Source organism: Schistocerca serialis, chromosome 1, assembly GCF_023864345.2.
Source record: "Schistocerca serialis cubense isolate TAMUIC-IGC-003099 chromosome 1, iqSchSeri2.2, whole genome shotgun sequence".
Lineage (NCBI taxonomy): Eukaryota > Metazoa > Arthropoda > Insecta > Orthoptera > Acrididae > Schistocerca > Schistocerca serialis.
This window is the reverse complement of record NC_064638.1, coordinates 919,078,680-919,106,048: the sequence shown is the minus strand read 5'-3', so window position 1 is coordinate 919,106,048 and position 27,369 is coordinate 919,078,680. Positions and strand designations below refer to the sequence as shown.

The 27,369-nt window shown below is 37.5% G+C and overlaps 1 protein-coding gene across 2 annotated transcripts in view; it reads left to right on the top strand.

Moving 5' to 3' along the window:
- Positions 1 to 27,369, top strand: part of LOC126412333 (venom carboxylesterase-6-like) — a 237,306-nt gene that overhangs the window by 159,768 nt on the left and 50,169 nt on the right. For both annotated transcript variants that reach the window (XM_050081872.1, XM_050081861.1), the window contains exons 4-5: positions 17,704 to 17,889; positions 20,773 to 20,963. In XM_050081872.1, the coding sequence (XP_049937829.1) occupies positions 17,704 to 17,889; positions 20,773 to 20,963 (377 nt within the window). The remainder of the gene's footprint in view (positions 1 to 17,703; positions 17,890 to 20,772; positions 20,964 to 27,369) is intronic.

Here is a 27,369-nt window from a genome sequence, read left to right as displayed (position 1 = left end):
ATATAAATCTGCAAATTTAGTATATATTTTCTTCCTGACTAGGGACCACTAATCATACGTGTTCAAAGGTCTTGTCTTCTATATTAAAAGTTAACAGTACCTGAGATTTTACCAGTTTTTGTTGCTTACCAGTAGTCCTCTTATCTTTACATATACAATGGGCATTTCCACAAAATTCTTACTATACTTAATCTTATCTCTAAATTTTTCAGATACACCACAAATCAGGCTATCTGTATCAATCAAACAGTTGCCTTCTCACAGATCAATCTTAATTTTAATGTAATGACATCAAAAATCTGAATCATCCTATCTGTTGTTAGACACTTCATGTAAAAGATCACTTTCAATTTCATCAAATGCTATATCCACACTGTTTTTACAGGGTTTTATCAACTTTTCTGGTATCGTAGAATTACTTTTGTTACTCATATTGTCAGGTAGAGATTGAGTACAGTGAATGGCTTCCATGGTACCACTAACATCACTTGTTACGAAGGAACAAAAAACACATTGCTGTCAAAATTACACTTTCTGCTTAGATCTTCTTTCACTTCATTCAGCAAGTTTGGATACAAATTTTGACTAACCACAGCTAACTTATTCCAGAATGCAAATTTATCTATATCATCATCAATATGGTATCAAACAAACTTCAAAAAGTTTTCACCTTTATTCTCTAGGCTCGCAGATAACTCACCTTTACTGTTTGTATTATTACTCTGCGTGACATTAATGAAAAACTGTTTTGACTGGACTGGTATCCCATGACTCTCACTTACAATATCACATACATCACTTATCTTACCTGTATTGTCAACATCATTCACAAATAACTCTGAAACTTCATTATTCTTAAACTCCACAAATACCTGACACTCTTCAAAATCATCATCATCATCATTATCAGGTTCTTCCAAAATTACTTCATCAACAACATCACTAACAACACAAGTCTCACCTCCATCAAAGTCACTTATCTTACCTTCATTCATTTGCAATAAGCCACCAGTCTCAAAACTTACCAACCTCAGTTATGTCACAGCTCTCATTCACATAGACCCAATACAGTCATCACCTGATTTACATACATCAATAACACTGTTTTCTGACCATGAGAAGAAATCATTAATACATATGACATTAAAATTTTCATGACTATGATATTCTGGTTTGCGATTAGCACCTACATCATCATAATTAAATGTGATATCCCAAAATTTTTGATCAAAACATAAATGAGAAGTGTGATATTACTTTTGTTCAATTTCAGATATCTGTGCCATATCGTTAACACTGTTATTATTGTCTAATTGCAAGTGTAACTGTGGTTCTTTGCTCCAAAACTGTGGACCTTCATTGAGACGGACTGCCGTTTCCTGAGTAGTACCTCTATGATTGTTTCCTTTATTAAATTGCCCAAGGTTATCTCCATTATTCCTATCCTGCTGGTGTTCAAAATATCTGTCTCTGTTGATATTTTGATCCTGATAGAAGTTACCATTATCTCAGTTTATGTAGTTTTTCCCATTGTGGTTTCTATCAGTCCAATTGTTATGGTACATACTTCTTTCTACAGCCCCATCTGGCTTGTCAACATATCATAAAAACTGTTCAAGACAGTTGTTAGGGCCGTGTATTATATCTCACTGCAACCTTTCTGGAACCTCCTTTTAAGTGCATCAGTCAAGGCCATTTAATCAAATGGTTTTCCAAGGTGTGTTAATTTTTTAGTGGATTCTTACAAAACTCTTTCAAAGTACCATCCCTATTCCTATAATTAGGACCATTCAAAAATTCATTTTTAATTCTCCCCTATTCAGCTTCCGACAAAAATTTAATAAAAAAACTATTTTTGAAACTTTGATATGTTTCCCACTGTCTTAAATTTAAAATTACCATAATAGAGCTTCACCTTCAAGATATCTTTTAAGAAATTTAATTTTTTGATTGTCATTCATGCCTGACAAAACTATCTCTACAGTGGTGCAGAAAATCCCCTGGATGTAAATTATCTGATGGAAAACTTTTGATAGGATTGTTCGAATACAGATTTTTGTGAACACAGTTTTACTGAACTGCTGAAATTTTTTGATCTAAAGCATTTATGTTAGTTTGTTTTCAAAATTTGAAATTTTTTTGGCCTAAACTGGTGATGTTTTGTTCCATTCTTTCCACTATGGCCTTCTGTTCAATTCTGATGACATTAACATTCTTCAATTGTCTTGCCGATTCACTTACTTACCTCACTTTTGAAAACAATAAATTTATTTTCTAAAAACATCAACTTTTTCATTCACACTTTTTAACCCCTCTGACATCCCATTTTTTAGCTCTGAAACCTGATTACTAAGTTGGTACATTTGCTCTTTGACCCTATCCATTTTACTATTGTTTTCAGTTCTTATTTAACTTAACTGATAATTAACTGCACTAAATTTGCTATTGTTATCTGTCTTCATTTCCTCTAGTTTTCACAAAATAAACTGCAAAATATCAGTTTGTACTGTTTCTTTGCTGAGTACAATTCCACTTGGCTCAGACAGGTCTTGACTGGATCCTACAAGTTTCCCTTCTACCTCACTCCTGCCCTCATCTCTATTCATTTTGTTAACAAGCACACGAGTTTGTACTTACCTTTCTTTTTTGATGTCCTTGGTTGTAGTTGTAAAGTCCTCTTTCATTCGATCCAGTCTATCATTCTTGGTAGTACATCATCACTGTTGGTACAACTTTGTTGGACAGCCCTCGGCCTTCTTCCTTTGCGTGATCAGAAATCCATTCATATATAAACTGCAACAGACAAAACTTCATTATTAGTCAATTTATCCCAGGTGACGCCACCAATTGTAATCTAGCCCTCCCTCACACCATTTGTTGATTGTCACTGTCTTTATGGTTAACTCTTTCAATAAGCTTTGTGAGGAGTAAGATTTAAAATAAATTTTTTGCTTATTTTCTTTTGTTGTAGTTGGCTCCAGTTCTTCACTTTTAAGGGCTGATTCTCGAAGCCAAAATTTTTGTCATTATATGTTCCCATAGTTCCAACGGACGTAAAAAATTTGAAGTGATCCTGCACTGAATTTTTGTTTTACTCAGAATTTTATTCTATCACATTTTTCTATATCAGACTGTCTTTACAATTTCCAATTCAACAAAGCTGAAGATTACATTGTTCTTCCCAAAAATAAAAACACGTCCGATCACATCGGAGGCATGCCCACTACTACTTCACTCTATGGTACTAACAAAAACTCCAAAGGGTTTGCAAATGAATTTCTTTTAACTTATGTTATTATTTTATAAATACTGCCAAACTGCATAAATAATAATAGAAATTTTAAGTGTGCTAAATATTTGTAATTTCAAATGTTTCTAAAAAGAGTAATTATAACTGTATATACAGAGCTAGTACATATCGATTGTAATAAAGAAAATAAAGGAATTTCTTTATACAGATTTTAGTTTCAATTATAACACATCATATACAAAATCATATGAAATTCTCTTAGAAAAACAGCTGAGATAGTGTTAACCCATTCAAAAAACAAAAAAATATTTTTGGTATCAGTTACTTCTATCGATGAGAAGTAATGCTAGAGGAAGTTGTCCCTTTACAATCTGTACCCTTCTCTACATCCATAGAGTTCCTGCACCTATGGCATACTTCCAACACTTGTATCCAGCGGATACGGTCATCCAGAACATCCATGATGCCCTACTCCACCTGCAACGGCAGGGGAAGGAGGTTTCCTTCTGCTGGGTGTCGGGGCACGTGGGTATTAGGGGGAATGAACTGGCGGATGTGGCTGCCAAAGATGCATGTTCCCTCCCTCAAGTTGTTGAATGTGCCGTCCCCCTCCATGCTGTTACCTCCCTTTTGCGTTTTCGTGTTATGCGTCAATGGGAAGAGGAGTGGCTGGCAGTCAGTGAAAATAAGCTGTGTTTGGTCAAGGCCACCACGTGGTCATGGCGTACGTCCTACCAGTCATGCAGGCGGGATGAGGTTCTCCTCACTTGCCTCCGCATCGGGCACAGTCCCTTAATGCATGGTTTTTTACTCCGGCAGGAGGACCTCCCAATCTGCAGTGCTTGTGGCGTCCAGATTACTGTCCACCAAATTTTACTTGACTGTCCTTTATTCTCTGACCAGAGGGCAGTGGTTTCCTTGCCACCAGATTTGCCCTCTATTTTGCAAGACGACGCAACGACTGTGGTTAAGGTCTTACGGTTTTGTGTCCTGTCCAATTTGTTGCCTCGGATTTTAGGGAGAGGATTTTAATGTGGTGCTGGGTGACTGGATCACCCAGGTTTTAGGTAAGAGGTCCGCCAGTCACGATTACCTACTTGTTTCACTTTGATTTCTGTTCTCTTTTCCTTGTTTTTCCTTTCCTTTTTTAGTGCATTTCTTTTCCTCTTGTTTTGCCTCTGTATGTGAGGATTTGGAACTGAGTCAGGCCTGTGTCTTTTAGCCGTTGTCCTTGTTCGCTGTCCGTCTTCGTCCCTTCACCGCATGTGTTCCTGTTTCTATGCGTTTGGGCGCTGATGACCACGCTGTTTAGCGCCCGAAAACCTCAAACCACACACACACACACACACACACACACACACACACACACACACACATAATTTTTTGCACATTAGAAGGAGTTTCATTCCAAACTTCCATGTATTATAATTATCCTTCTTTCTTAGTTTGTGTACCACTGGAGTAGTGGTTTTGGTTAAACTTACATTTGAAGATATTTTCTGAAACCCAAATTCACAGATGCTAAATTACATAACTGATTTTTTTTAAAAACCCAGAGTTCAAATGCTTGTTCAGTTATTTATCTTCCTGCCCGCATCACATACATAGTTTACTGCACAGATATACTGTTGTGGGACCAAAACTTTTTAGCAGAGCAAGGTCTGTGGTGGTAAAGATAAATAATACTTGTATTCAGGTAGAACATATTACATGGTACACACACAGATAGGAACTTCTACACAAAGATGGTTCACACCTTATAGACAGTGAGGACAAGGAAAAAAAGAAAAAAAGAGGCCATACTGCTAACATAATAACAATTATTAATCTTTCCATCTACTGATTTTTGTACAGATTTTAATTCTTCGTAATACCCTTTAAGCCAGATTTTTGTGCATGTTTTAATTCTGAGATGTGACTATTGATTTGCTCACTTTTCTTTTGCATTTCAGACTTTAAAAAGTCATTATTGGATTTTATTGTAGATTCTATTGTAGATAGCAATTCAGATTACAAAAAATGCTATAGGATATTATTTCAGATTTCAAAACGTCATTATTGGATTTTATTTCAGCTTGCAGCTTCAATTCCTTCTCTCCCATATTGGGTAAAGCCACTCTCAATAAATCACCCTGAGCTGTTTTTTTCTTTTTTTCTTTTCTTTTTTTAAAATCAACTGGAGAATTGTCTAAATCCTGATTCCTAGTAGCTCCCACCCCCAATTATGACTCACTAAATCTTTGTTTGTTATAATTTTTATGAACTTGATCACAAGCCCCTTAATCCATAAATATCATGATTTGAAATTTATGTATTTATCTTTTCTTTTATTCTGGCATGTTGTTTAGAATTTCTCTGTTTCCTTTTTATTTCATGATTAACAATTTCTCTAGACACAAATTTGGTTCATAATATTCAAATTCAGGTTAATTCCAAAATGTTTACATTTTCTTGCTACACAATTGCTTTTGTAAATCATCTTTATCTGAAAGACAATGTGAAATTAATATCTTTGCAAACAACAAAGGATGCCAGCATGAGACCACACATCTAATCGGCTTCTGTTCCCACAGTCCAATCAACAAGCATTGTTACTAAAATTTGAAAGATGTATTTGCATTTCTTTATCAGACCTATCTGACATATAAAAGCTATGCAGGATGAAATGAGGAACAGCAGTGTACATAACTAATTGGACAGTGGTTTTTGCATTAACCAAGAAGCTTTTATTAACACTCATACTGATTTTGTAGAAATATCTGTGGCTCAGCTCATCATCTTGAAGTATTGTAGGGGATGATTCTTGAGGTCTGGTTTTGTATAGTACCAGTGGAGATATTAATTCACTGGATATAGACATCTGGATTTATTTACAGTTCCAAAATTTTAAAAAATGAACTTTGTATATTCAACTTCATGAACCTCACAAAAGAGGGCACAGGTAAATAAATACTGATTCCAAAATTGCCTTTAGTTCCATGTGTCATTAGTATTTGTGAAATGAGGTAAAAATGACATTTGTGCAACACACTGAGTTCACAATAATCAGGTCAAAAATGGAAGTCCACTCCATAACATCAACAATGCTAGACAGTCCTCCTTGAAAGCTGAACAAAGACTATATTACAAGAAAACTTTACAAAGATAGCACAACTCGGTACAAAGCAAGAGCTATACATTTAGTGGGAGTTGCCCATTCCCAGGCTGGAATTCACTACTGTTTCGCCTGGATGAAGGCTGAGAAACTTGTGTGGCATCGCTAGATGCAATAATAAAGAATTAAATATTACTTAATTTATTTCTCTTTGTACAACTTGCTGCATATCTGCAGTGGTGGCTGGTCATGTAGCAAGTTGAGAAAAAATATGCTGTACCCAGTGACTGCTTCAGGCTGCCATAGTTCACAGTATCAGCCGTGTGCACAGGCCAATGACTCCTAGTAAGCAGGTTGCTGCCTGTGTTGTGGAAGGCATGCACCATTGGAAACTTTGACAAGACAGTCCCAACATCAGCAGATACATTCAAAAAATATCTTGTAAGCTGTGCTAATGATATCAAAAAGTTGATCAGTAAACCCTATGTAACATATATAGATTATATTAAGGGTGCAAACCTAAATCATAACAGGGCCAGATCATAATTGAAACACTTTAAAAAGGTACACCAACATGAAGTTCTTAAAAAAATTCATACAGTACAGATATTTTTAATGTGTCAAACAATTTATTGAAAGAAATCATACATTGCATTGCAGCGCCATTAACATATTCTATAAACCTGTGTCTCATCGAAGGGGTTTTTCCTGATCCTCTCAAACTATCCAAGGTGACTCCAGTCTTTAAGAAGAGTATCAAATCAGATCCCGCAAACTACAGACCAATTTCACTAATTCCAGTACTAGGTAAAGACTTTGAAGGCATAATATATCAGCAGATGTATGAGTACCTAGAACTAAATGAAATGTTAAGTGCATCACAGTTTGGTTACAGAAAAGGAAGGTCAGCTATACATGCCATAGAGCTCTTAGTCAGAGACATCTTAGCAGCATTTGAGGACCATGCTCACACACAGGTAACCTTATGTGATCTGAGCAAAGCCTTTGACTGTGTCGACCACTCACTTTTGATTTCTAAACTTGAGTACTATGGAATATGTGATAAAAGTTTAAAACTCATCAAATCATACCTCAATAAAAGGAAACAGGTGGTGAGTTTGAAGTCATCTGTCAAACACACTCGAGGTTCAACACGGAGTGCTGCAGGGATCTAAATTGAGACCATTTCTCTTTCTTGTACACATAAATGACTTACCAGGAAATATAGATGTAAAGATGTATATGTATGCAGATGATACAACTTTTCTATCTGTAAACCATGTATTTCATAATCTTGTAAGTGGTATGAAATTGGCAAAAGAAAATGCAACATCATGGTTTAATGCATATGGTCTACTATTAAATGGGGGAAAGACCCAGAATATGTGGTTCAGTCTATCAAAGACTACAAAAATAGAAAAACAAAAGGCAAAGTTTTTAAGCATCATACTTGACAACAGTATAACATGGAACTCTCATGTTGATCACATAGTGGTTAGGTTGTCAAGAGTTATATATTTGTTGAAGAGACTGATGTGTTGTGTGACATTTGAGTACATAAGGACAGTGTACTTTGCCTTTTTTCAATCTGTTTTAAGGTATGGGTTAATACTCTGGGGAAACAACAGAAAAATAAATGAAATTATGATGGTCCAGAAGAAAGCAATCAGAGTAATGGCTAAGGTAGATAATAGGACACATTGTAAACCATTGTTCATTAAATATAGAATTTTAACAATTATTAATTTATATATTCCTGACAGTGTTAACTACATACTTGCTGAACTACCTAAGTTAAGTGTAACAAATCAAAGGCATGACTACTATACAAGAACCTGTACTTCTCTGCTGTTGCCACAAAATAGATTAGCTAAAACTAACAATAGTCACAAGTATATGTCAATTAAAATATATATCAAATTTTCTAAGAATGCATTAATCAAGCCTGACAAATTATTTGAAGAAAATGTACATATCTTCTTGTTATCTAATCCATTTTATTCATTAGAAGAATTTTTAGAAATGCCCAATATCAACTTAAATATATAAAAATTTATTTTGTAAAATTAATAGGTTAAGTGAACGGGTGAAGTCGGTTGCATGTAATAATGCTAAATGACCAATAAAGAACCTGAATCTGAATTTGAATCTGCATGGAGATGACAGTGACCACAGAGCATGTATGTTGTCTCTCACACACTGTTCTGGGAGTACACTGTCCCTACCAGGTGACTGCCTGTGTCGTCCCAGGAGATGGACTGTGATGTCATATGGTGTGAGGTTGTGTTGAATGCTGATCCTGACCCTGTGATTTAGTAGGCTGTCTGCCCCAAGCAAGCCTGGAGTTTAGAGAAGTTTGTACCCCTGGTTGGAACGGTGTTGGTGAGTGCCTTTGCTACCCATCAGTGGCAGCCGGTAGTGGAGGCTGTCTTCTGTTACCTACGGCTGTGGATCAGTGGTCATCTCATAAGGAGGCAGAAGAATGACCAGTATTGGAACAATCTTGTAAACAAGATGTCAAAATATGTTAATTAGAGAACTGATTGCAATGAGATGAAAACCATCAATCTTACTGATTGACGGACTCTAGCCAAGTGAAATGGAGCACTCATGGCATTGAGGAGATGCTCTTTTCCATGTCATTCATCATGGCTGAATTGGTTCCACTCTCTACAAGTTGTCAGCAGTCTTCTGTTTGCTACATCTGCTTAACCAATTTGTTTCAGTGTCTTAATTGCTTTGTCAAACCTCTGACATGCATTATTGCATCCTCCTTAGCATTTCTTACATTATGTTATGAGAGTAACAGAGGCAGGTTAGTCTGCATTCATCTAACAATTTTCTGCTGAGCTTGCTTGTACTCACCACAGCCATGCAGACATGTTGATGCTGCTCTCCAGTCAGCAAATAATTCTGTTGAAATGCTTACATCTAGCAGCTGCCTTGTATTAATACTTCCTTGTGCTTGAACAAGGCTATTCCATTTGCACTTAGAAAATTTCACTCTCATTTTCCCTTACTTTCTTGATGTGTAATACTTCTCTCCACTTAAATAAAAGTCATCCCATATTTTACTCTTTCTTAGCCTTCTAGTGAACTATCTTATTTATTTAAACTTTCTCTGAATATTTGGATCCTTTAACCACAAAAAATCTTATCCTAATTTAATATTATCTTCCTAGTTTGCTTCTTCACAGATTGTGTCTCTCAAATCTATTTTTTACTAGTATGACTCCACTCTATGGAAATTTCATGAAGAGCTTTGTCTTTTGCATGATTGCTTTCCCTTACTAGACCAAAATAAACTGCACAAATAAATGCTAATATCCCAGTAACACTAGCATTTGATACATTGATAGAAATGATATTCCATCTGTGTTTCTCTTGATATTACCACATATGCTATAACATTTCATCTGATGAAATTTGTCCTTTCTCTGAAATGATTAATTCATCTATTGTCTGTAGTTAAGTGGGATCAAAGGTACTGTTCAGAAAGGTTAGGTTTCGTTTGGGTAACACATTTAAAGATTTTTTCAGCCAGTACAACATTGGTCAAGTTCCTGTAGTTATCATGGTACCTGTAATTGTAACCGGAAGGTGGAACTGAGTTCTATCTAGATCACATGTGGTCCATTAAGTAACAACTCACTCTGTCTTAACTCTAGTTTCTTTATACCATTAAATGTGTTATCGTTGTAGCAATTTACTATTACTGTTTTTGGTAAGAACATAGAATATATTATGTGACTGCCAACCTGCTGTAAGTATAGTGTGGCATTGATACTACCCTTTGCCCTCTGGTGCTTCCATATTTCTTAGGAATAACTGCATTTCACATGATCACTTGTCGGTATATACCACGCGAACTGGACAAATGGTGACTAATGCCTTGACACAGTTGCTAAGATCCCTCACTGACATAACATCATGTGTATCCCATTGTTCCAAAAGATGTAACACTTCACCAGTTTCAACCTTATATTGATAAGCTTGCATTTGACTGTATATGAATGGATCGTAAAACACAAGTAATGAGAATGTAACCCTACTACTGGGGATTGTATCTTAATGTATACCATAGCCTGATCCAAATAAACCTTAGCTGCAGAAACATAAAAGAAAAATGCCATATTACTTTTTACTATAGGTACAACTTGTTGTAACCCTGTCAGAAGTTCTTTTTCTGGTCGCTGTAGTTCTAATAAGCACTGCTGTGGTGATAACAGTGTTGTACTTCTTTGTCCTTGTGTGGCATGTGAACTGTTTCTTGTACCCTTTCTTCTTCCATTCTGGTATCTTCCAAGCTGTTAGCTAGTTCCTGTAGCAATCTGGCTACTGCTAATTTCTCATCTGGCATCCTCAAATGATTTTGGATCTCTTTCAAATGTTTGTTTACCATTTCCATTGTTTCTTCTGTATACTGCTTCAACTTGGTTGTTCTTCTTTGCATAGTTTTGTTATGTTCAACATTCCCTGTTCCATGTTAGCGTTCTGTGTTGTATGCCAATTTACAGCTGTTTATGTGTTTATGGCCTTTTCCTGTATTGTCCCTATTCTACTATTTAAATCTGTGATGAGCTCATTATCTACTGTCCCCAATATTGTTTTTAACAGTTCTCCACCAGCATCTAGCCATCCTCTCTTGTTTCACGCTAGCATTTCTGGAACTATCCATGTCAGTTGTTGTAACTGAGCCCTAAGTTTTTCATAGGAAAACTTAAACTCTTGATACTCATTCCTTCTCGTAGCATCTTCCCTTTGGTTGCTTCAGTAGATAAGTCTATGAACAAATCCTATAACCATTATATTTCTTTTTTTTCCTCCTAGATGTCAAATGTGGTGAGGTTTAATGACCATTTGTGATATTTGAGAAACGTGTCTGTTTTCCATGAGAATAAGATTCCATTTTCCAATGGCTGGATCTTAATTACATAGGCTTCACATATGTGTAAAAATACCATGCTCATGATAATATATTTTGCCATCATCTTCAGCACTACCTAGGAGAAAGGAATCATCATGAATCCCCTCCCTCCTCGGAATGAATGTGTACCTCACAGAAAACTACATGTACTACAGCAAACCAAATAAGATAACATTAACCTAGGTAACGCAAGATGACATCAAACACAATATACTGTTACTCTGTCGGTGTCCCCAAACATATGGCTATATGGCACATTTTTGCTAATTTTATTTTGCATAGTAACTTATTATTTTGTGGTAATGGTGAGGGTACTTATGGCAATGCATCAATGGTACACTTAAAAGATCTTATCTGGTTAACATGTACTATTGATGTTTTCATTGGCAACTGCAACTTGAAACTGTCCAGTGAAGTCATCTCCAGTACCTGATACAGTTCTTGAAACTTTGTCAAGAATTTCTTAGTTTTACTCTTTGGGGCATAAGGATTGGCCAGTCATACTACGTACCCTGGTAACTTACTTGTACCCTGCCCAGTGCATTCTTGATGCTCAAATGCTTTTGTGTTATGATGTTTTACTCATTGCCATAGTTCTTTTAATGTATTGCTCCATGTCACTAAGTCATGTTCTCCACCAAAATCACTCTTCAATCTGTCTGTTGGTAGCTCTTTTACCTCCATCTTTTGACAGCACATGGTAATGTGCTTGTTGTAACAATTCAGTTTGTAGAGCAGCCAGAATGATGACACGTAGACTGCATTTTGTTGATCTAAACCTTCGTGCATAAGAAATTGTGGTTGTTTGCAATACAATTGGCATTTTTTGTCAGCTGCTTGTGCCTTCTTCCAGTTCATCAAGCTTAATGCAAATTCTTGTAACACCACAATTGTCCTACTAAGTTTGTCTGCATTTGTGTGTTTAACAGCGGGCTTGTGAACTACTTCATATTGAAATTCACTTAATTTCAGTGCTTATGTTGTTAGTTGACTTGAAGGGTCTTTTAGCACCAATAACCACTTTAGCATGCATGGCCTGTAACTGTTTTAAATTTGCGACCATATAAATAACAACAGAAATATGAAATACCATATATTAAAGCTAGCATCTCTTTTTCTGTAGTGAAACCATTGAACTCAGCCATATTTAGCTGATGAGATGCAAATGCTACTGCATGTTCCTGACCATCTACATTTTGATTTAAAATGGCTCCTAAAGCAGTAATGTTTGCATCACATGATAGTATAATTTCTTTCGTAAAATCAGAAAAAACTAATAATGGATCTGAAGTTGATATCACTTTCAAATTTTGAAATGCTATCTGACACTCTGATGTCAAATGAAACATAGCCCCCTTTTTCAATAATCTGGTCAGTGGCTATGCAATTTCTGTAAACCCTTCAATGAGTTTTTAGTAATAATTTGCTAAGTCGACTAATGATTGTAACTGTTTTTTTGTTTGTGAAACCACAAAATCACACACAGATGAAGTGAGATGAGAATCTATCCTCAACCCATCTTGGCTAATAATATGTTCAAGGTAATTAACTTGTGACTATGCAAAATGATATTTGTCAATGCTCAGCCTGAGATGAGCTGTTCTTAACCTATTCTTAGGCATTTCACATGTTAATCTAAATCTTTAGGATCGACTATGGTGTCATCCAAATAGACCATGCATTTTCTAACCCTAAAGGACTCCTTCTAACAAGATCTGGAATGTTGCAAGTGCGTTCTTTAACCCAAAGGCAATCTGGAATATTGATAGGGAGTGGGCTGTGCTGTAAATGTTGACTTAGGCCAACTTCCAGACGTACTCCAATTTGGCAATAACCACTTCTTAAATATATTGTGGAAAAGAATTTACATCACCCCAGGTTACCCAAAGTCTTGGGTACATTAGAAATTGGGTACACATCAGTTACTGTATGTTCATTTCAAAATCTGTAATCGCAACACAATTACATCCTATTGTGCCTTTCTCAAGCTGCTGATCCATGAACTGTTCTATCAATGGCTTTGGGTGCCTTGGTAACTGGTGTGTGATTACCATTGAAATCCAGTACTGAGTAATGAGTCTGGTTGGTAATGGACCTTCTGAATTAAGGAAATCTTTGTACTTAATTAACAACAACTCCATGATCAATTGAGTGTTACCCTCTAAATGACTGACTTTACTACAATACAGATATACTGATGGTTTGCTTGATACTGTTATCTACCATTGACATAGTGATGTCTTTTTCATCAAATACTTCAATTGCAGCTATTACCGATCCCTTTGGAAGACTTACTTCATCCATTCCGAAACCATTCAGGTTTATTGGCCATTTATGTCCCTAGCATGTCTCTTCTACTATGCATTAAACAATACTGTTCATCCAAAGAGCCACTAATAGACAATGGTTCTATGAAACATAAAACTTGTTGTGGTACATCGAGATCTATTGTAACCCAAATTAGCATTCCTATACCTGCCGGTATTCTGTGACACAAAACAACTTTTAATGCCCTTGTACACATTTTATTTGGTGCTACCTTAGCAATGGGTGTACCTTGGGACATAGAAACAGATTTACATCTGTTGTATGCATTAGAAATGCATTCCTGTTGAGTTCAATTGTTTTATGTTAAAGGTCGATTTTAGCATGATGCCTAACCAGATATTGAAAACCAGGTATTGCAGAAAGTCCCTGCCCCGCAGCCAGCAACACTTCCATTTTCCCACAAAAATATATGTTTCCTACCTTGAACTTGAGCTGTGTTGCCCCTACTGAATCTATACTATTATCCTGTATCGCATGCAGTCTGTACCTTGGGGTTTACAGTTTCCTCTCATCCATGAGATCCAGACTCACAAACAATGCATGTGCCCATGTATCTACCAGAGATCTGTAATCCTTTCTATTTGCCCAAGCTATCAGGCAACAATCCACCTCTGCACATATTTTTACAGTACTGTGGTTTACTGAAAACACTTCCTGATAGAAGTAACATTCCCATTAGTAATAAAGGCTTCTCGGGCTTACAGCCATGTCAAGTAGTTTAAAATCCATGAGCTTCCAGCCGAGTACTCCTTGGCCGTTGTCAAGTGATGACTGTCTTCTGGTTGCTGCTGCAATCCTTATATAGCCACGCTGCATTCAGTAACATCACTGGTACCTGCTCCATCACCATATATGGTAATGTTTACGTTGTGTGGCCAACGCACCTGCTTCAGTCTTCCAATGGCCGGGTCCCATACTGTGCTTAGCTGCACGCTGCCGTCTTTATTGAACATGTTGTCACAAATTTTTATTTCAATTGCTTCTTTTATTATGCTATCCAAAAACCTGTTAATCCATGTGATAATAGATGTCTTGTTGAATGCAGTATGATGACCATTTTCCAATTCATGCTCTGCTACTGCTGATTTCTCTGTCTCTTTAGGAGCTGGCTTATCTTTCCTTTTATTGAACGGCAAGAACACGAAATTCTTTGAGTCCTCCTTCGAGTCTTTCTGCTTACATGTTTTCAGAACAATAGCTTGTGAAATCTGGTGGTTGCTGTAGCCGTTTTCCTTAAATACTTTCTGTAAATGGCTCAGTTCCTTCGGCAAGTTTTCAGAATCTGAAACAGCTTTGGCTCGATGCACTAAGGTCCTCAGAACAGAACTTTTCTGTGATGAATGGTGATAGCTGTTAGCGTGCAGATATCAGTTTGTGTGGGTGGCTTTCTGGTAAATGCTGTGGCTGAGACACCCATTTGCTTTGCGGCTGATGAGGATATCAAGGAATGGCAAGGCACCATCTGTCTCTATCTCCATTGTGAACTTGATGTTGTCATGGATGTTGTTGATGTGGTCCAAGAATTCTCCTAGCTTTTCATGTCCATGAGACCAGACAACAAATGTATCGTCAACGTAATGATGAAAGCAACTAGGCTTTTCTGGAGCCGTGTCCAGGGTGATATTTCCAAAGTACTCCATGAATAGACTGGCTACAGCTGGAGCTAACAGCTTCCCATTGCAACGCTGTCTGTCTGGTTGAAATATTCTCCATCATACAAGAAATATGATGACGTCAGAGTATGCTTGAATAAATCCACAACACTGTTGTCAAATAACTGGGAGAGCAGATCTATAGAGTCTTTAACGGGAATGTGACTTGTATTTAGAAAGAATGCGGCTCGTTTCTTGGCTTTGGATTGGAAATGGATTAATGCAGCCACAGTAGCACAACAAATGTCATCACAGAGGGCAACCGCGGAAAGGCAGAAAGGGTAATTCAGTTGGCTTTCACAGCAACAGCATGGACCAGAGCGGGAAAACAACAGAACTCACCGTTATCAACATGACGACAAGAATCATCAATACGGATGCTGTGTCAGCTCTCAAGAAGGGACTTAATTATGCACCATTGCTGCAGAGTATCCCTTTTGCTGACATAATAAGTGGTGTGGAACAAGCAGTTCACAAGATGCCCAGTGAAACTGCAAAAGAAATTCGCCGAGAAATGAGATGTGTTCTTTCTGAGCATAATGATCTTTTTGAACTCTGCAATGATCCACAACTCATAGTCCTGCCATCTGACAAGGGCAATGCAGCCATCATTATGGAACAAGCCAACTATAACGCAAAGATTCGGTTGATGCTGAGGAGGAGACATATCAAAAACTGCCAAAGGACCCAAGTTCAAGAGTAATGAGGAAGAAGTCAGAGCTTCTCAAGAGGTCTTTACTGGAAGAGAATGTCATCAAAAACGTCCTTCCTTGGGCACATTGATCACCTAAATTGTATGGTCTTCCAAAGGTTCACAAGAAGAACACTCCTCTACACCCCACCATGAGCGTCATTCCATCACCGACTTACAGACTTGTGAAACATCTGGCCTCCCTCCTTACCCCACACATTGGTCACTGTGTGCACCACATCAAGAATACAGCTGACTTCATCAGTCAAATTAAATGCCTGGGTCTTGGAGAAGGGGATATTATGCTCAGATTTGAGATAGTGTCATTGTTCATGCATGTTCCCATTAAAGACTCTATAGATCTGCTGTCTCAGTTATTTGACAACATTGTTGTGGTTTATTCAAGCACACTCTTATGTCATCATATTTCTTGTATGATGGAGCTCCCCAGTGGGAGCTAGGTGGTCCTTACCCCCATAGTGCTTCTTTCCAGGTGATAAGTGTTACATGTACCAATTTTGTTTAAATCAATCCAGGTGTTTAGAAGAAGACATGGAACATGCAAACATAATTACATTACATATACATTGTATATGATACAAGGTGTTTCCCCTAATATCGTCAGGCATATTTCCTATGGTGTTTCAGCAGTATTTAAACTTGGTTTTAAGAAGTGTACCTGGAGTCAGCCCCAACAAATGTTCCTTATCACCTCTTTCACGGAACATCTGATATCAAATGAAAGCATTGATTTGTTTTGTCTAATAAATAAAATTATTTTGAATGTGAAATAGCTCTGCTGTATGATGGTAGGAAACAGCTGGGGAAGGGCAGCACACATGTTGCTGCTGGAGTGCTGGTTACTCTTTGCACTTTACTGTTTCTTTTAAAACATATATGACACTAAACTAACCTGGGAGCACACTATTGAATGGGCACACAAAATTCCTGTTCAAAACATTTTGTTTGTAATGGGAAATGAACTGACACTTTCCATTGACATTGGGTAGAAAGACATGATGAACAGTGTTTGTTTTCGGTGATTGAGCTCTTAGGAGGGACACCCAGTATATGACTCAGATATGAGCAAGAGACTATCCTAAGATGTTCTGTCTTTTTACATTATCCAGGATGAAAAATTAAATTAACAACATTCCTAGCATGGTGTAGTTATTTCCAGTGTAATAATTGGCATATTAAGTGCTGTAAAATTACCCAACAACATTCCTAGCATGGTGGTGGTGGTGGTGGTTAGTGTTTAACGTCCCGTCGACAATGAGGTCATTAGAGACGGAGCACAAGCTCGGGTTAGGGAAGGATTGGGAAGGAAATCGGCCGTGCCCTTTCAAAGGAACCATCCCAGCATTTGCCTGAAACGATTTAGGGAAATCACGGAAAACCTAAATCAGGATGGCTGGAGACGGGATTGAACCGTTGTCCTCCCGAATGCGAGTCCAGTGTGCTAACCACTGCGCCACCTCGCTCGGTTTCCTAGCATGGTGTAGTTATTTCCAGTGTAATAATTGGCATATTAAGTGCTGTAAAATTACCCAATTTATTGAAATGTTTTTATTTCTTTATTTGGAATTTCTGTACTGAATACAGAAGTTAAGTTATTTCCAGTGTAATAATTGGCATATTAAGTGCTGTAAAATTACCCAATTTGTTGAAATGTTTTTATTTCTTTATTTGGAATTTCTGTACTGAACACAGAAGTTAACAGTAGAAGGAAAAAGATTGACATTGTTCTTTTATTTTCAGGTTTTCTAAGCATGGAACATGAATTGCTTCCAGGAAATAATGGTCTTAAAGATCAGTCAATGGCTTTATCATGGATCAAGAAAAACATTGAAAGATTTGGGGGTAACCCTGAAAGTATTACTATTTCAGGGACGTCAGCTGGAGGAGCCAGTGTACATTTCCACTATTTATCTCCATATTCTAAAGGTAAGTGATGGAACTTTGTTTAAGCCTGAGAAAAAGTAACATTTTCTTTTCTTTTTGCAACCCATCATCATCTTGTGTAGTTTCCAACTAGTGACCAAGTCTATTTGGAACAAAAGCTCTCCATTATGTTCTGTTGCCCAGCATCTTCCTGTCTTTCCTTTGCTCCAGTCTTAATAATATCAAATATTATATACTGATTCTATTATTTGCAAATGATGGTGGTATTGTTGGTCAATATAGAGAGTAGCATACATGATTAATGCAGTTAATTATCTACTGCATGTTATAACTGTTGTCTTGTTGTATTTTTATTCTGCCCATGTGAAAAGTCCTTGACGTATCATTTTGGTGTCATTTCTTCCCTAGAGACAGGTACAGCTATCCATCACTAAGTTGTAGCAAACACATTACAGTAAGAATTTGGAAGTGAAAATATTAGCTTGCTGTGAGCCAGACAGTTAAATCATTTTATAACATTATAGATTAAAAAAAAAAAAAAAAAGTCTACTCATCAAACAGGCAAGATTTAACTTTTACAAGCTTTTGGAGCCAGTGACTCCTTCTTCAAGCAGAAGCATTGAAGGGGAAGGAAGAAGGGTGAAGGAAAAGGACTGGAGAGGTTTAGGGAAAGTGGTACAGCTTAGAAAAGTCACCCAGAACCATGGGTCAGGGGAATATTACCAGAGGGGATGAGAACGAAAAACTGATTTTGGGCACTGAATCGGATGAGATTTGAAAACTTGAGAGCTTAAAGGTGGAAGACATGGTAATGTGCAAGACAGAGATTACTACTAAAACATCATTCACAAGTTAATAAGAGTGAAAAGCTAAGTGCACAGTACGTAATAGGGGTGGGAGAGGGGCTGTGAAAAATAGGTGGGTAAGACAATGAAAGATGTAGAAAACTAAAATGGTGTGAAGAAAAGAGTAGTTACTGTGAATAAATGCTGAGTCAAAAGAAACTGACGTCAATTAAAGCCAGGTGGCTGGTGAGAACCAAGGACATATTGTAACGCTAGTTCCCACCTTGCAGAGTTCTGAAAAATTGGTGTCTGGGGGAAGACTCCAGATGTTGCATGTGGTGAAACAGGCACTGAGGTCACAATTGTCATGTTGTAGAGCATGCTTTGCAACAGGATATTGCGTGTTGCCATTATGTACCTCTGCCAATGTCCATTCATCCTAATTGATAATTTGGTGGTAGTCATGCCAATGTAAAGGGCTGAACAGTCTTTACATAACAACTGGTATATGACATGTGTCATTTCACAGGTGGCTCTCCCTTTGATAGTATATGTTTTGCCAATTGCATGGCTGGAATAGATGGTTGTAGGAGAGTATACAGGACAAGTCTTGCAGTAGGGACAGTCACAGGGGTAGGAGCCAGAGGGTATGGAGATGGGTGCAGAAGGAGTCTAGGGTCTGACAAGGATATTGCTGAAATTGGAAGGTCGACAAAAAGCTATTCTAGGTGTGGTGGGAAAAATCTCAGGCAGGATGGATCTCATTTCAGGACATGATTTTAGGAAGTCATGGTCTCGTCGAAGTAGCTGATTGATGCATTCAAGACTAGGATAATACTAGGTGACAAGTGGTGTGTCCTGAAGTTATTTTTTGGAGGGATCAGCAGTACCAGGATTGGATGTGATGGCCCAATAAATCTTCTTTTGAACTAGGCTGTTGGGATAATTACATCCGGTGAAGGCCGAAGTGAGAGTGGTTGTGTATAATTGTAAAGATTCTGCATATGAGCAAATACATTTGCCTTGATTGCTAAGGCTGTATAACTTTTTTTAATCTTTTCATTTACATTGTATTATCAATAACTGATTATTTTTGTTGTTATATTTTATAACATTGGGATCATGTATTTTATTGAGTATTTAGTTTAATGGTCTCATGGCAATATTAAGTAATAAAGTATTCCCAAGATTTCAGCTGCATTACATGCTTAAATTCCCATGAGCTTTTGACCAAGCAGTTTTCTCCCCAGCCATTGTCAAGAGGTAACTAACAGCTGTATCACGAATGGCCTCATTCTTGTTCTCAGCTGTGATAATACTATTGCTGAATCATCAAAGAAGATACTATTTACATCATATATCTGACACACTCTCTTCAGTGTCATGATGGCCAGATTCCATGCTGTACTGAGTTACAAGCTGTCATCTTTATTAAGGGGTGTTTTTTAAGGTTTTAATTTCAGTCACTTCTTATGTTATAATGTACTGGAAACCATGTACTCACGTAAAAAAGAAGTGCCATTAAGTATAATTCAGTGTCCATTTTGTACAATGTATTTTGCCATGATTGATTTCTTAGGGTAGCACAAGCATATAACCTCATGTGTTCTTTCTGGTGTTTTTTGCACATGTGCACTCTTTGCCCTACACTTACAATACACATAATGTGTTAGAAAACATCTTCAATAAAGATGGCAGCTTACAACCATGTACAGAGCAAGAGTTGACCATTATGAGGTTGAAGTTGGTGCAGCATATGTGGGATGTAAATATTACCTTATTTCATGATGGACAGTGCATCAGTTACATTATAGCCAGCAGTGTGAAAACATAATGACAGTGCTATACACAAGTGAGATTCAATCACCATTTGACAATGGTTGCAGGTTATTTGACTTGAAGTTTATGTAAATGTAAACAAATCATACAGTTGTACATTTGGGAATATTTATTTATTTGCTTTCCTGTTGAATACAGTGCACAGTTTTCAATGAGTGTCATTTTTGTGCTCCCTCTTATAATATTCTCTAACATGACTATTTGAATATTTATTTTAGTGTTATGGGCAGTTCAAACCAATAATATATTTGTTATTCTTATGTATATAACATCCATTTTCTACTGCCATAATTTGTAACAGGCTTGTTTCAGAAGGGGATGTCATTTAGTGGATCAAGCCTTGTACCATGGGCAATAACTGAAGGCTCAAGGGAGAAGTCAGATAAGTTAGTCAGTCTTGTTGGGTGTGAAGCTGCTGCTCACAAGGATATTCTGAAATGTCTTAAGTCAAGACCAGCAAGGCAACTTGTTGAGATGACTAAACACTTCCAGGTACTAGAAAAACAAAATAGGATGTATTTGTACAAGTGAATGTGAGTGTGTCATCTTTCATTATCATCAGATTTTTGTATGTATATCTCTACATATTGTTGTTATCCAATAACTGCCGTATGCTAGTCTGAGTATTTTTTTTTTTTCATTTAATTATAAAAACTCACAGATAGATACAGATTCTGTTACTTATTTAATTTAACTTAAGAGAGTGGTATTACTGAAAGAAAAATCATATGTTAGATTCAATACATCCATGATATTCCCACAACATAATTGAGTACCTAACAATGTATGATGCTTTCCACTTTGGTAGATCATAAACTATAGCTGAGGATGTGAATTACATCAAATAAAAAATTCTGATGAGGCCACAGGTATTTGCAATGCACTGTGAATAATAAACTATGATGTCACAGGATGATGTGAATGACATCCTCAGAAAGAACTTACACCTGTACTTGATATACTTCACAAGGCCTAAGCTATGCAAACAACAAATCCTACATCTAGCTTTGCAGTAGTATTAGCATTTACTTCATGAAGAAAGTGGGATCCATGAAAAACATGTCTTTACATATGTGATTTGATATAGTCCAAGTTGGAATAATCATCCATATAGTACTAGGAGGTGTTACAAATATAAATAAAGCCATCGCTAATGATGAAAAGCTGGTGGTTCTCCCACAACTTGGAAACATGAAAAATTCTCGAATTTTACATTCTACAGAGCACTGTATTTTATTAATGACATTACTGCTTAGTTTTTAACATAAAGATAAATACCCTTTTTCGAATAAGTGAAGTCAAAATACAGGTTGCGTATCATTTTATCTTTTATAGTCAGTCACTTTACATTGCTTAGTTTTGTATTTATCCCAGTCTACATTAGATGGGGAAATGAATTTAATGTCTATAGTCTAAAAACAAAGTCAGTTTATCTAAAAGTTTTTTTTATGAATATAAATACAATGTCTAAATTAAAAGTAAAATCTTTAATAAATCTGTTATAATATTAATTAAAAACTAATATTGTATAAATCAAGAATCAACTGCTAAAACTAGTTTCACAGCACTTGCATATATGTTAACATGTGTAGGTTTACATTCAAGGGAAGCAGAGAATGAAATAATAGCCTTATGAACCTGAAAAACCCTCTTGTGAAATAAAAGCAAAAGAAGAACAAAAAGGCAGTTAATCTGTTGAAATATGCATAGCCTTGCATATCTGTGAAATCAGAATCTGTCACTGGATAACACGTTCCTTTACCCCATGCACTGTAAGACTCTTGGACTTTTCTTGATCCTAAGGGTGATCAAAACGTTGCTACTCAAATCTCTCCCACTCTCAACAGCAGCTCTCACAAGGTTATCCAGTATGTGAGATGATTCCTGCAACAGCACACTGTACATTTCAAGTGATCCCAAGCATGCTCAGTTGAATCCATCTCAGCAGATGCAACAAACAATTCCATTCATTCGAGTACTGCCAGCTGAAAGAATATGTTTACAAGATGGCCATGGAGTGCTTATGGAATGGCGTCTTGAATATTGAAGCAATTGCTGAAATTGTAGGGTCCTGTCTCCATAATTAATTACCTTTATTACCAATGAGAGGCATCTGACATTTTTAAATATCCATGACCCATAACATGATTGACCCACATCCCTGCTGAACCTATGGGACTGCATAGTGAAGACATTCATTGGTAACTGACCACCTCCTCATTCTTCTGTAATGATCATCAAACATTGGACAAATCCTACACTCATGAACAGAATTCAGTGACACTGATCCAGATTCCATTTCAGATGTTCCCTTACCCACCTTCTTTACACAGCATGGTGCTGTGAGGGTTTTATCTATTGTTCATAATGGACACCTAGAGACTACATTGAATGTGTGAAGATAGTTGTGTACTGCCTGAGATTCCCTCGACACTCCCTCCCACTCTTTCATCCCCCCCCTCCCCCACTTCCCCACACTTACAACTGCCACAGGCTGCTCAAAAAAGGCAGTACATAGTTATCCTGTATTCTCTTCAGGGTACCTATGAACCATAATTTGTAGTTAGTGGTTATCAGTTGGTGTTGTTGACCAGGTAACAACAATGGAGCAGATTTCAGTATTTTGTATATCACAAGAGAAGTAGGATGTTCAAATCACTTAGCTGTTGTCATGCTAATTGGGTGGGCAGCATCCCACTTTGACAAACCTTGCTGCTCTAAAGTGACATTGTGGTCACATTTTAAACTTGAAATGATCCTATTAGGCATGTTGACAAAGTGAGCATCATACACAAACCTGTACATCTACTAAGGATAGAAGAAATCTTCCTTCTTCCATATTGACAATTTATACCATAGGTTTTCTTCAAAATGCAGACATTGATGTGCAAATGATCAAGTACCCATTTGAAAACTGACTTAATGTTTGCAATGGATACTATAATTCTTTTTATAAGAATTATAAACCAACACAATTTTCTTTCAATCCTATGTACAGTAAAAACCTTAATTCTAGCTACACTCATGGTAATGCTGAAACACAAGTTAATTCTTACATAAATATAAATTTAAAGTGAAGGATGACAAGTCCGTGTAACAGGGTATGCCAAAATGGAAGTTGGTCTCCTCAAAAATCAGTCAAGACAAGATAAGCATAGTAATAGTGAAAAGTGTTCCAGTTTCGCTCATTATAGCCAGCAGGTGTAACCTTTCACTTGTACCAGTGTGCAGATGCTCTTTAAAAACTCGGATACCTGTGAAATATTACCAGTCTGTGGATAAAAGAAATAATAGCATCAATCAAACAATGGAAAATCCAGGATGGAATGTAACAATATTATGAAAAGGAAAGTTGCTACTCACCATATAGCAGAGACGCTGAGTCGCAGATAGGCACAACAAAAAGATTGTCACACTGAAGTGTGGTTTCAGTTGCCTGAGACTGGGGTCATGTGTGTGTGAGTGTGTGTGTGTGTGTGTGTGTGTGTGTGTGTGTGTGTGTGTGTGTGTGTGTGTGTGTGTGTGTCTACATCAGTTGTTGATGATGGCCTTAGTGGCCGAAAACTTTATTTATTTATTTGTAACACTCTTTTTGTTGTGCCTATCTGCGACTCAGCATCTCCGCTATATGGCGAGTGCAACTTTCCTTTTCATAATATTGTCAATAATAGTAATAACAACAAATGTATACACTGAAGCAATATAAACTAATAATTATTATTATTACATCCACTAAAGCAAGTCTTGAGAATAGCAGCCCCTTATCAAATTAAGAAATCATAATGTGGGATTTTTATGACAATATAAAATATTAAGTGCAAAATTCTCAAAAAAATAATAAAAAATTGTAAAGTACAGTGTCTGCAAGAATAATTATTTCCAATCTAAAGAGAAAATATTTTACAACAATAATTATTAATTCACAACAGAGAATGTTCAAATGAAAACAAACTGTTTTATGTAAAGGTGCAGTCTCTGCAAACTAGGATTACTAATGAGAAAAATTTAGAGAACCAGCATTTGAAGCAGACTGAAGAATGATTAAGATAAGATAAGAGAAATTAGAACTGTCACAGAGACATACAGGGAGCAGTTTTTCTGTTGCTCTATTCATGAGTGGAGTAGGAAAGGAAATGACTACTACTGGCATGTGTACTCTGCTGTGCACCATATGGTGGCTGGCAGAGTAGATATGTAGCTGTAGATATCAAAAGAAGCCAGTTCTTTGATGCTACATCAACAGATGTTGACTCATTTGGAGAAATAACTATCTAATCTTTTACAAACCCATTTGATGCAAATGATAGAGCAGACATGAAAAATATCTGTGTCTGCCATGAAAACACAGAATTTCAGAATAAATTATTGAATGTCCTACACACATACAAGTATATAGGTAATCATAATGCCACCCAACTGCACAATATCCTCAGCATGTACCTGATCTTAAAATGCCCTGCTCACAAGACTCAAGCCTTTACATGTCAGGTTGAAGAGAATATTCAAAAATGTTGAAAACTAATCATTAATATTGGATCCCTGTTGATCAGCAGTCTACTAATTCTAATAGAAAAATACTTCCAAGCCCAGTATCTTTGTATAACAACGACTGTACACAGACCATATAAACATCATACAATATAAATAACTCTAAATAGAAAACTTCAAATGCAGCAAATGAAATCATAAAAAAAAGGGAAATGGCACAGACTTGCAAATAAGTACTTACATGAAAAAAATTGTAAAATACCTTCAGAATGCGTTTTACACAGAGCAAACATCGGGAAAACAAAAAAGAGAAGAGAGGAAGAGAGTAAGCACAAATGTCGCTGGTGGCGCTGCACTTGAAACTAATGATTATTCTGCGTATCTACACACTTTTATGTCACTTTCAGTCAACCCATTCACACAGATGATGATGACTTGTGCAATTGTGTAAGGAGAAGCATTGTGGAGGGCACTGCTTTCACCAGTGGATTCAAGTGAGGGGGAGGGGGTGTTGCAGATAGGCTGTTGACAAGTTCAAAGGACCCAGAGGTCAGTAACTGGTGCTATTCACTCTATGCTAGAAATGGCAGTGGCAGTGGTAGATTTAGAGGCCCAGTACAGAAGTAGGGACCAGGAAGAACTTCGAGTATGAAAATCATCCCTGTAACCAAGAACTATGAGGTGCAGTCTTTCATTCAAACTGAACCAGAGCAATACCTTTCACTTGTTGGGAAACCTATTGTATTGCAAAACAGGGAGAAGCAGGCACTAAAAGAAATATGTCTGTTAACCATCAGAAGTTTGTTTGATGAGTAATAGTATTTTTAGGAAGAAAGAGGCAAGGGATAAGAAGTGTGAACTTATGTATTCAGTGTGTATTCTTGGAAGCTTCATTCAACATATTCAAGAGGCTGTTCTAGGAGCCATTGAAGGAGCAGAGTGCAACCAGCTGTAGAATTCTTGTCATCTGGTCTCTAAGTTATACCTAAAATTTAAGCACTGGTGCTGTAAGGAGGTGAGAATAATGTGGATTATTTCAAGGTGTGTGGCTGATGGATACTTTCACCAGCAGCAATTCACACATCTAAGTTCAGACCTTCACAGTTTCTAGCCATGATTGCCACAGTAACAGTCTAAATTGATCAATATACACTCCTGGAAATTGAAATAAGAACACCGTGAATTCATTGTCCCAGGAAGGGGAAACTTTATTGACACATTCCTTGGGTCAGATACATCACATGATCACACCCGGCCTCCCGCATGCCCACTATACGCCCTCGCTCAAAGTCCGTCAACTGCACATACGGTTCACGTCCACGCTGTCGCGGCATGCTACCAGTGTTAAAGACTGCGATGGAGCTCCGTATGCCACGGCAAACTGGCTGACACCGACGGCAGCGGTGCACAAATGCTGCGCAGCTAGCGCCATTCGACGGCCAACACCGCGGTTCCTGGTGTGTCCGCTGTGCCGTGCGTGTGATCATTGCTTGTACAGCCCTCTCGCAGTGTCCGGAGCAAGTATGGTGGGTCTGACACACTGGTGTCAATGTGTTCTTTTTTCCATTTCCAGGAGTGTATTAACTGTACTTTGAACAGAGTGATATCTACCTCTTCTTTCTTGGAGAAGAAGACACAGCATCCATCTCCATGATAAAGAATTCAGTATAATACAATCATAAATAATGTTGTCATATGTATCCAGGTATCATTTTCAGATTGAAACAATTAAAAAATGAAAGAAACTGCCTCCCTTTCCAGAAGATATGTCAAAAAATTTCTACACAAATACATATTGTTGTCTGATATATATGCAATACGTCCACCCAGAATTACTGACAGAACCACAGGCACATAGACACAGGCAACAGAGCATGCACAATGTCGGCACTAGTACAGTGTATATCCACCTTTCGCAGCAATGCAGGCTGCTATTCTCCCATGGAGACGATCGTAGAGATGCTGGATGTAGTCCTGTGGAACGGCTTGCCATGCCATTTCCACCTGGCGCCTCAATTGGACCAGCGTTCGTGCTGGACGTGCAGACCGCGTGAGACGACGCTTCATCCAGTCCCAAACATGCTCAATGGGGGACAGGTCCGGAGATCTTGCTGGCCAGGGTAGTTGACTTACACCTTCTAGAGCACGTTGGGTGGCACGGGATACATGCGGTCGTGCATTGCCCTGTTGGAACAGCAAGTTCCCTTGCTGGTCTAGGAATGGTAGAACGATGGGTTCGATGATGGTTTGGATGTACCGTGCACTATTCAGTGTCCCCTCGACGATCACCAGTGGTGTACGGCCAGTGTAGGAGATCGCTCCCCACACCATGACGCCGGGTGTTGGCCCTGTGTGCCTCGGTCGTATGCAGTCCTGATTGTGGCGCTCACCTGCACGGCGCCAAACACGC